Source organism: Rhopalosiphum maidis, chromosome 1 (assembly GCF_003676215.2).
Source record: "Rhopalosiphum maidis isolate BTI-1 chromosome 1, ASM367621v3, whole genome shotgun sequence".
NCBI lineage: Eukaryota > Metazoa > Arthropoda > Insecta > Hemiptera > Aphididae > Rhopalosiphum > Rhopalosiphum maidis.
The window spans coordinates 83,167,281-83,179,584 of record NC_040877.1 but is presented as its reverse complement, the minus strand read 5'-3'; the positions used below and the strand labels follow the sequence as shown (position 1 = coordinate 83,179,584).

At 35.1% G+C, this 12,304-nt stretch overlaps 1 protein-coding gene across 1 annotated transcript; it reads left to right on the top strand.

Annotated features, from left to right (window-relative positions):
* Positions 1 to 6,282: 6,282 nt before the first annotated feature.
* LOC113556964 (forkhead box protein D3-like) lies at positions 6,283 to 11,292 on the top strand. Its single transcript, XM_026962211.1, has 2 exons — positions 6,283 to 8,435; positions 11,087 to 11,292. Exon 1 carries the CDS (start codon positions 6,641 to 6,643, stop codon positions 8,282 to 8,284), a length of 1,644 nt encoding a protein of 547 aa, XP_026818012.1. The 5' UTR covers positions 6,283 to 6,640; the 3' UTR covers positions 8,285 to 8,435; positions 11,087 to 11,292.
* Positions 11,293 to 12,304: the final 1,012 nt, after the last annotated feature.

Here is a 12,304-nt window from a genome sequence, read left to right as displayed (position 1 = left end):
TTTTGAAACAACATGAACTTTTTCCGTACTATTTCGGGTTGTTGGACCACAGTGCTATGATGGTTCTTGCTCTCGTGAAACGGTTTTTACCGTCTTGCACGAGTTTGTAAGACGGAGACAACTGCACGCGCGGGCGACTGATAACAATATTATTTATTATTGATAGTGTTATAAACTTATTATAACTTATAATATTACATTGAAAACAATGATTGTCAACATATCATTTACGAATTTAAAATAATAATAATATCGTAGCCCGCGTATTACATAATGTTATTATTATTATTATCATTACGGTTATCGGGGCCAAGTCGATTTTCCTTGCTCGTCCCCCCCCCCGACCCGCCGGAGAGCGCCGAGCGTGTGCGTGTCGGTGTGCGTGCACCCCGCACTTCACGCCCCCCCCCATTGCCGCAACCGCCGAACGTTACACGCTGCCGCCGCCAAAACATCCAACAGCGCTGCCGATACAATGTAACCGCCGACCATTGGTTGCCGGTGACCCGCCGGGGGGCGCGGTTTCCACGCGCGTACTGCGACCGTCGCAACACTGCTCGCAGCTGCCGCGCGCGGTTAATCAGACGGTCGCGCGGCGCCGGTGATACGAAGAGAAACGATCGGCCGGCCAAGAGGTCATCGCTCGTCGTCGAGACGCACGACGGATTACCGGCGCGAAAACCGCCGCCGCCGCTGCGAATCGTCGTCTCCGTCCGTTTATATTTATTATACCCGACCCGCCGCTTCCGGCGGTGATGTATACAGAGCGATTCGCCGAGCGCGGTGCTCAACCCCCTTGTTTTTTCCGCCGTCTGATTTTTGAAATCTTTAAATTTAATTAAATACCATCATAATTTACTTTTAAATTCGTGATGAGTTTTTGCTTTACGCACGATGACAATGAGTGCGTCTCCCGGAGATTCAGACTTCTGTTTTTCAAACGATAACCTCGTCCACTCCACCTCCTTTCCCATCGTGGATCGCGCAGTAAATGTTTTTTTTTTTTTTTTTTTTTTTGAGAATTACGATGTAAACTTGTGCTGTATTCACTATTTGTGATGTACCATATAGGTACTAACGGTGATAGGTCCACGATAACTTTATTAGAAGGAAAAGGGATATTCGACAATTGTAGTAATTTATGTTAAGAATTAACCAATATTTAAAATTTGTAAATGTATGGTAAAAGTATAATAAATAATATAGATCAGATTACATGCAGATTATATAACATAAATTACCTACATTTACTTTATATTTTCGTTAGACTATTTATGAGGACTAATCTTAGAACGAAAATTTTAATAACTATACTACTTTGATTGTTCGAAAATGTTTAATTAAATATTTTACAGTATTTATTCGCTATTATCCACTAGATAAACTTTACATTAAAAAAGGGGAGATGAGGTTCTCATTTTAAAACAATAACTTTGTATCACCACACAGAATTCTCCTTAAGTATTAATTAAAACAAAGCTATACAATTTCAAATTATGTGGTCTTTAAGTACCTAGGTATGTTTATTTAAAAATTCCAAAAATCAGAATTTGAATAAATTTATTATTAAATGAAAAATGCAAATAATGCTTGGAAAATCACCCTGTATTGTGTACATTAATTTTCACCTTCCCGCAATCAATTTCGATAACTGTAGCCACCATACAAATTTGGCAAGTCTGATATGTATGAGATGATGTATGTATATATAGTTTAATATAGTTATATATAGACACAACTTTTCGCCGCTAAACCCACTGATTGAACTACAGTTTTTGCTCTCTGACGCCCCTCGTTCACCCTTAGTAATACACTCACTCAGCCGATTTAAGCATATATATATATATATATGAATACACGCGCGGCACGTAATCCAAACGCTACTCGCGCGATTGCGCACGATAAACCGCGTCGAAGGTCTCCGCTCGCTTGTTGTATAACTGAGGAGGTTCCAGCGGTTATACAAAATGCCACTTAATAAATTTAATGGTATACATTTTACTCTATATTGTATGGCACGGGCACTCAATATACATAAATATATATAGTGTAGAAAATCCGAGAATCTTAAATAACGAACTATATAATATTGGCAACCAATGAGACGCATTAATATTTATATTATATTAAAATTTGCTCAACTTATCATAGTTATATAAGAGTTGCAATGCGAACTTCTCATCAAATGTAGGTGTAGGAATTGGAATACGTGCAGTTAACCATACTATCGAGTGTACCTACGCAATATAAAATTTCAGCAAATAGCTTTAGCGAATTGTTTAGCTATAGGTTCATAAAAAACGCTGTTACCAAACAATGACGTCTACGAACACACATGAATACGTAAATAATACGTTGTTATATCCATAACAATTATAACAGCGATAATACTTATAGACACTAAATATGGATACAATAGCTAGCTAACCCAGAAATGGCTACACGAAGTTCTTTGCACTCGATGATCACAATTTTAGCTATATATATATATATATTATTATTTTTTTCAATGATTATATATATAAGTCATAAATACATATGTATATATTACATACTACTTTTAAACATAAGCTGTGAAGTGTTATATTAATATATATTACATAATATACAAAATATGTGCCTATGAATATTGAATATGGAACAATTTATAATGCATGCGAACAAAATAGTATAATGTTTTTGAATTTGTTTAGTAATCGTATTAGTTATGATCTACATGTCTGGTTGGATTTATTCATACCATATGATGACATATTAAAAGTACGATTATTATTAGAGACGTCTAATAGTAATTTTATTTTTAATTTGAGAACTAATTACTGTTCTGATCTTAAATTTATTTTAACGATCGTAAATATGTATAAGATTCGATTATCAATACTAAGTTATCGTAATTTTTGTTCAGCAATAACCATCTTTTAACGCGTTAATGCACATAAAAATAAAATATAATTACGAATAATTATCATTATAGCACTTATAGCGAGAGCGTGACAGTGATCGTAAAATTATTTATGTCTAAGTGTAATCAATATAGATAAACTCTTCAATTAATAAACGATATTATTAAAGAAATTAATAATACACAGTATATATAAATATTACTATTATTATTAGTTATCTTCATTGACCTGCAATGACTGTTTTGAATTACATTTTAAATTTTAATTCAATATAATTTTAATTACACAATTTATGTTAGATACCTAAATATGAATACTGTAATTTTGTTGAAAATAATAAAATGTGGTCGATTAAAATGCGTTATAATTATTAGATTATAATTATACTTAGTACATAAAGTTTAATTACTCAGAAGCTGGTCGTTCAAATTTCAATATAATATATAGGTATCTGTAATATTATTTATGTATGAACATTTTCAACAATAAATATATGTTTTCTACAGTTTATATAGTATGAAATCAATGACTATAATAAATTGTGCTTATCTACTATTATGCAAATAAATATGATAATATTTACATCTACATAATTAATTACCATAAACTATTAGTATACTATCCAACAACTATTACACATAGTCAAATATATGGTATTTGTATTAGATATTATTGTTGGCCGCCGTTGTGAGTTGTGACATGCTGTTGTAGACAAGAAATGAGTGAAATAACGGGCTTACGTGTATTATACTCGTACATATGAATATAGTATACTACGAGCAGCCGTTAACAGTGTATATAAATCACAAAATGAATAATTTTAGAAACACACCTCCTAAACACTTTTGTAAACGTTTTTGTTTTAAGACCCCCTTGGTGCGCGTAGAAACACAATTTATGTATATATTATATCAACTCGTTCCAAACTTAAATAGTTTATATAATATGTATATACATATATATTATATTTTTATAGTATTATCGTTTATGTACCCGGCTTATTTCATATTGTCCTCGTCTTATCATGTCTACTTAACTTTCTAAACAAGAGAATTGTTAAGAATAAAGTAGAATACCTTAGCCACTGAAGTAATATTTAAATATAATACCTGTATTTGTATATAACCCATAATCATATCCTCAGTTTGGATTTAGGTGCATATTTTCAATGAATTAATAAATCAAGCTAGATACTATACATACACTAATACACTATATAATGCAGTGTTTATATAATAACCTATCATGTACCTACAACAATAATGACTTTAAGTTTTAATTTGACATAATAAATTAGTTGCATGAGGTTGTTTTTTGTACAACGAATTTATAATAGTATGTTCATCATTGTTATAGACTTATATTATATAAGTATTTAAGTATACGAAATATACACATAAAATATTCTTATACCTATAAATAGATTTAAATAAAAAACATTTTCTTTCTATAAATGTGGTATCAAAAATACTTGAAGTTGAATATTTTTCTTTGTATATATAATTTATATATCTATGTATAAACGGGTGTTCGTCATAACATATTTTACTTCAACGGTTTCTTGAATCATTGAGCAACTATTGACACTGAATTATTATAGGTATGTTATTTATTTTATTCAATACACCTAGATATCTGTATAATATATTTTAAAGAAAACAGTTGTGTTAGGATAGGTATCTTTTACCTAAAGATTTCTACCTTTTTTTATTCAATTATATTGCTCAAAGTGATTTATAAATAAGACTATATTATAATACTTGTTTATCCTTTATGGCAGTTTACTACTGTGTAAAGTATAGGTATATCGACATATCGTATGTATAATAATAATAAGTAAAAAAATTATAATTATAATTTTAGTAAATTATACACAAAATTGTATACCTAAATATATAAATATATATCCTCATATTGATATACGGGTTATTGACACAATAATATATCACGATAACTCCTATTTTTCTATTAATTATGCATTTATTCGAATTCTGATTTCTGAATTTTCAAGTATAATCTTAATTTTTTATGGAATTTAAAGTATGGTCTTGTAGCAATATTTTTGCTTTAAATTATTAATAATAATGATGATGAATATACATTTGTATATATATATATATAGAGGTAGGTACATATTATATAAATCGAAGAGTTAAAAAAATATATATTATTTACCATCACGAGTACTTATTAATTGGTACAAAAAACCAGTATAATATATATTTACGAGTTTTAAAAATCAGAATTTTAATAAATTCATATTGTATCTATACTTATATACTATAAACAACAGTTACTAGTGGTGAATATGCTTGGTGGATAATTACGTGAAAAACGGCGGAGATGATTTGATTATTTTTTGACACTATTACAGCTACAGGTATCAAAGTATGAGTGTTATTATCATAGACGATTAGGCATTTTATAATATATATATATATATACATAAAGTGTATGTCGCGCATAATATATTAATATATTATACATATACAATAGTATTTCAATATTAGTTGTAACGCGTGTATAATGATAACTCATATTATATATACCATCACATACCATCACATACGTATTAGATACTGAAGCTATCTGTGTATTAAATGCTTGTTGTTAGTTACACCACCGCAGACCCATAATATACTGCAGCTGTATAATAGGTATATACACCTCTTATGTGTATTTATAAGTCAAGAGACGATTTGACAGAATAGTCTGCGACTTCAAAGCATCGAGGTTTAAGGGCGGCATGCATAATGTGCAGTGGGTGTGATACATTTATATTATATGTACATATTGTACATAGTATAAGGATAATATACATATATATATATACGCAACGAGAAAGAGAGAGTGAGTGAGAGACAGTGATATATATATATATAGAGAGAGAGAGACAGACAGACAGACAGAGAACGAAAGAGAAAAAGAGCATTATATAATTATTTGCGTTTGCATATCATATACATATATATATATATATATATGGGTAATCTATGGTGGATATAAATAATGCGAGCGCGGCCACAGTGGTGGTTGGTTACGAAGGTGGGGGGAGGGTGGCAGACAGGAGTGTGGGAGGGTGATCGAACAATCCGCATTGAGGTTGCCACCGGTTATACAGTTGGCACAATCGGAACTGCAGTTTGTCTCGGACCGGAGGGATGAGCGCGTACACAATATTATTACATGTATATAATATAATACAAAGGACGATTTGATCACCTAGCCGTTGCCACCGTTGCCGCCGCCGTTTGTCTTTTACCGCACGCCCATTCGGCGGGATCATGCCCACACCCATCGAATTCGGGACGGCCACGCCCCCCCGCATCGGCGGCCACCGCCGCGCCGCCGCTACCGACGCAGTCGTCGTCGGCTCAGTGATAATATCGCGCGCCACACGTCAACGTGAACCAATTACACATCGCTGCCGCCACCGCCGCAACCGTTGTCGCCGTCGGCATCACGTTCGCGCGCACGCCTAACCTGCTGTTTACCGATTACGTTTCCTGGGCGTATAATAATACCGTTTGTGTGGGTTTTCTTTTTTTTTTTTACGCAGAACTCGGCGAACCGATTTCCGTTTTTGCACTCGCGAGAGTAGTTTTTACATTTATCCGCGACGTTCTCGAATACACCCGTACATAGGCGACATTATCGCGTATTGCGTACATTTGTTTGTCGTTTGATTTGACGAGCCGGTTTCCGTCGTCGTACATGACGTGCGAGACTGTGGCCAAATGTGCTGCGTGGTGATCGGCACCGCCGGCATGCAGGACAACGATCACGATCACCTCCACCACCATCACAGCCGTCATCAACAGCGCCAGCACCACCACCGCAGCAGTAGCACCAGCAGCAGCGGCAGCGGTAGCATCAGCGGGAGTGCTCTGGCCACTTCGTCCCCATCTTCCGCCGCCGCGGCCGCAGCAGCCGCCGTGTTCCTGCCCGTTTACGATTTTAGCCGCCGATACCAGGCCGCCCTGGACTCGGCGGTCATGCATCAGGTCGTCAGCCCGCTGGACCTGAGAGGCGTCGGCGGCGGTGCGGGCGCCGCGTCCGCCGTGATGGTGCAGGCCGGCTCGACCGCGGCGTCCGCGTCGCCGCCGTGCAGCGTCGGCTCGGCCGAGACGACCGACGTGAACGTGGACTCGGCCGACGACGACGACGATTACGACGCGGCAGTCGTGGCGGCCGGATGCAACGACAACAACAACGGTGGCGGCCGCCGCAGCAAGACGACGTCGCCGGGCGCGCAAGAGGGCGGCGCGTGCAGCGAGGACGGCGACAAAGCGTCGGCCGCCGGCAACGGGTCGCCCGTCAAGCCGCCGTACAGTTACATAGCGCTGATCACCATGGCCATACTGCAGTCGCCGCACAAGAAACTCACGCTCAGCGGCATCTGCGAGTTTATCATGTCCCGGTTCCCGTACTACCGCGACAAGTTTCCGGCCTGGCAGAACTCCATCCGGCACAACCTGTCCCTCAACGACTGCTTCATCAAGATACCCCGGGAACCGGGCAACCCGGGAAAGGGTAACTACTGGACGCTGGACCCGATGGCCGAGGACATGTTCGACAACGGCAGCTTTCTGCGCCGGCGTAAGCGATACAAGCGCATGCAGGCTCCCTCGGAATTTTTCATTCATCGCGGCGACCACCACCACCAACACCATCCGCACCATCACCATCACCACCCGCACCACAATCATTTCGCCGCCGCGGCCGCGGATCCGTATTCGGTGTTACACCACCACCATCACTACCCTTACCATCATCTCGGACCGCCGCCGCTGCCGCCACATCCTTCGCAGGGCCAGGCGCAGCCCCTGCAGGGATCGCAGTCACAGCAACCTTCGCCGCAACCCCCGACCGGGTCCGCGCCCGCCATGCAACCGTTACAGTTACCGGCCGCCGAGCTGGCGCGCATAACGTTCGGTCTGAATCTGCTGCACAACGGGCAGGTGGCCGCCGCCGCGGCGGCCGCTGCTGCAGCCGCGGCATACAAACCGCAACAACTGTCGCAGCCTCCGCTGGTGACGCACCAGCACGGCAATCTGATACAGCCGTCGTACGCGACCACCGTAGTGGCCGGCGGCGGTCGGTTGGCGGTCAAACAGCCGTCCACCGGGTTCAGCATCGACTCCATAATGGGCAAGCGGCCGTCGCCCGCACCGCCGGCCAACGTGTCGCCGGCCCGACACGGTGGCCGTCACCCGCTGCAGCAGCGCGAGCCGGACGACGACGACGACGACGACGACGACCGCAACGGCCACGAGCACCGCAGACGCCACGACGCCGCGGTCGCCTCGCCGCAGCCGCCGGTCAGGCCGAATTTCGATTCGGCGTTCACGCCGCTCCAGCAGACCACGTGGGCCAGGTGATGAAGCGGCCGCCTCCGCAGTCGTGTGTCACTCGACGCATGGCATCATAATGTATAATTATGTATTGTATTCTCCGCACATTGTATTATACCGTTTCGTTATGCGGAGGCATTGGTGCCGACCCGATCGCGGTACCAACAGCTCGTCAGAGGTAAACAGACATTATCGTTTATATAATTTATTTATTGAATTATTGATCACATTTGATTATATTTAATTATTGGTAGTAATCAGTGCAACGGTAATCATAAGCTAACGGTATATAATGATATAATTCTCTATAACATTTAATAATCGATTAACCTTGTATATACATGTACCTACCTTGATATCATGTAATTATGATAAGTAGTAATTAGTTAATGTTCTTCGCAATTTAAACAAAATATATTTATTATGATCACTGATCAGGCAATGATTTTTTTGTATTCGAAAATTCATTGTTATGAATATCAAGAAACAGAAATAAAATCAAAATCGAACTTACGCTTTTCTAAACAAATTAATAGAACAATAATTTTCTGTAAAATGGTCATAGAATTCATTACAATTATTAAATATCTATTATATTTGGTAACCGGTAGTATGAGTCGGTACTTAAAAAACTAAAGAATCAATTTTTTCGAAAATTTTTTCATTTTGTTGTATTAACATTTATTTAATTAATGCATATTGTAAAAACTAGTTGTCCGTATAATTACTGACAAATTATAGTCTTACATTATTTATTTATGTAATTATATTTACTTACTAATAAGTCAAAATGGTAGGTCTTAGGGCTTAGCACTTAATAGATAATTGTATTTAAATCATCAATTAATAGTATTATGTTGCTCTTATGATGGATTTCGAGTGTAAGTGCGTCATAACCTTTTTTAACCACGATATGGTTGTGTCAAATTTTAATTCTGAGCGGAGACACGGATGTTTCATTTTCTAATTCTAAACATATTTTGTAATTTATTTATATAAATATATACATATTACATAGTATGTTGAACTAATTATCGTCCAAAACAATTAATATATTATAATAATATAATAAATTATTCGTGCAGACGTCACCCGGAAATAAATGAATAAACATAATACAAAATACAGTGTTATAAACGATGTATTTCGGCTAAGTATAACACAATTCATCTGGGTAAAAACAATAAATTTAAATAATATTTCGAGTCTTGGGGAATCTACATCGATACGACTTTTTATAAAATCGTTCAATAGTTTCTGAGATTAGCACGCTCAAACATACGTACAAGTATTATAAATTCTCCTGTTTTGTGTATTATAGGTATTTATTGAGGTAAATAGTTATGATGGTAAATGTAAAATTTTCGTTATTAAATTTAATTTATAAGTTACACCGCTTACCATAGATCGAAACTAATAAGCTTATGGTACCTATAAATAGTTCATACTCAGTCAAAATATTTTAACATTTTCATTGTGACGTGTGAAAAATTATGATTTAGGTAAAGGCGGAATGTCACAAGTTTTTACGATTAATATTAGTTATAACAAAATAATAAAAAGCGTTTGAGGAGAAATTATTATTATTCTTACAATGTCGTCATAATTTAATTTTTTAAACACTTATAAAATATTATGTGGTGTATGGTTTGCGCTTAACTTTTATTTAATTTCCAGTAACGAAAATACTTACAGACCTTATTAGTTATAAAAATTAAAAATATATAAATTTCCAACAACAAAATAATTTGTAAATTCGCAGAATATTGATGTCTTAATATTATGAACTCGAAATCTGACGGTTATAAACAAATATTGTTACTATTTATTTTCGATTCCTTTAGAAAAAACTTACGATGATCTTTATTGCAATATATTTTAAAGATTTTTGTTAAGTAAACAAAATGTTATCAGCATAAAATAAATAAAAAAAGCCAGATATTTCAATGTCTATATAGCTAATAGGTATAAACTATAAATAGCTTAAGATGAGTCAAAATATTTTGAAATTTTAGCATTATTAGCAGCTAACATGGATACTTGGTAAACATTTCAAGTACAGTTGTTTCTACAGTCATCAATTTTTAAACTATAACAAAGTATTAAATAACATTTACTTTTAGGTTTTAACTCCACATTTCCCACAAAGTACTAACTAAATATCAAGTGTGCTACCAGAAATAATAAAATTGTAATAGTTGAATATTAAAGCGGATTTTCTTGTAACACTATAGCTCAAAAAGATAATTACAGACGCATGCACAAAAAAAGAAATATACATACACTGTTGTAAAACCAATAAGTATATTATCGCTTTACTCAGAATATAAAATTTTATAGGTAAATAATATTATTTGTTATAGAAATTCAATTTACAATCTATAAAATTTTATTCTAATAAAACTATTGAAAATTCTATCATATTATGAATTGAGACATGATTGGTCAACTATACTGGACCGATTTTATTATTAATTCATTGATAGTATGAAAATATGTAAAGTGTTTAGTATTTATTTTGTATAGGTATCTGTTGATACCTGATAATTTAGTTTTTAATATTAGCCATATTTTCAATATTAATCGTCTTACAATATCGTACCATTTACCAACCACTATAAAAATTAAAAATGTAATAATTATAAATAGGAGGTACTTATTATATATATATATATATATATAATATTGTGCATATTAATATAAGTACAGTTGTTGTATTGTATTAATGTATTATCATATGTTGCCGACATTTTTTATAACAAATACAATTAATTCATTTTGTAATGATTTAAACATAACTATAATTTGTGTTAACATTTTATTTTTCAGCATTAGAAAATCGAAGATTTATAAAGCCGACATGCAACGAATTTCACTGATGCATAGCCAATGTCGATTTCTCATCTAGTCCCAATTTGTCCAACAACCCTTATACAGACGTATAATATATACAATACTTATATAATAAACATATTATACTTATTTATATCTTACAAATACGATTTAGTATAATATAGTAATAATAATAAAAATAATAGTGCAATACATTTTAATTATTATAGAATCTATTGATATTATTATTATTATCATTATTATCTATCGAAAACACTATTATAATATTATTGCACAAAATATATATATATATATATATATATATTCTGTGATTATTGTACATAGCCTATATATTGTCATATATATTTATATATGATTTTTGTTACCAAATATTCTTATCATATTATTGTTTTATTATTATTATTTGTATTGTCGTAGTCTTTAGAAGACATGTAGAATACTGTGTAAATACTTATTATTATTATTATTATTATTATTGAACGTTTGTAGAGAAAAACGGAATGTAAAAATTCTTAAACTTATATAATTATATTAATTTATTAAAGATTCGCCGTTTATATATTACATAATGATATAATGTTATTAAACGTATTCTTTGTACACCTATACGTTATATATATATATATGTGTGTGTATGAATGATGATAAAATATAATTGTATGTTTAGGTACGTCACATGATTGTATTATATATATACATATTATGTATATTAAAAAAATGAGTCAGTTAGTGTAATGTATATCTATTTTAAGTGCTGTGTTATTTTAGAACAATAAGAGAAAACGTTTAAAATAAAAACAATAAACGATCGTTTCGTTAAAATAAAATTAGTATATATTTATTCCTCTCTAACAACCACCAACTCGAGTGTCGAGACCGTCCTTCGTCTCGGCCGTTTTCTTTTGGTGCGTACTATACAGACGCACTCACTAAGTCTCGCACACACACACACACACACACGTAGATACTCATCAACACAACACCACTAAAAATACATATTACATAACACGGGCGATACGAGACACGTGACAACGTGTTTACAAGTAAGTACTGCGCTACTGTTATTATACTGCAGGACATACACCCTAGTTAGGCCGATGACAATATTATTGTATTATAACTTGAGATTAAGTTTTACTTATGCGTACTGACATACCCTTGTTCGATGCGCATTTTCAGCTGAATGAAAATCAA

What these genes read in the sequence shown, in the direction of transcription:
- LOC113556964 (XM_026962211.1), top strand. Translation starts at nt 6,641, where the DNA reads ATGTGCTGCGTGGTGATCGGCACCGCCGGCATGCAGGACAACGATCAC.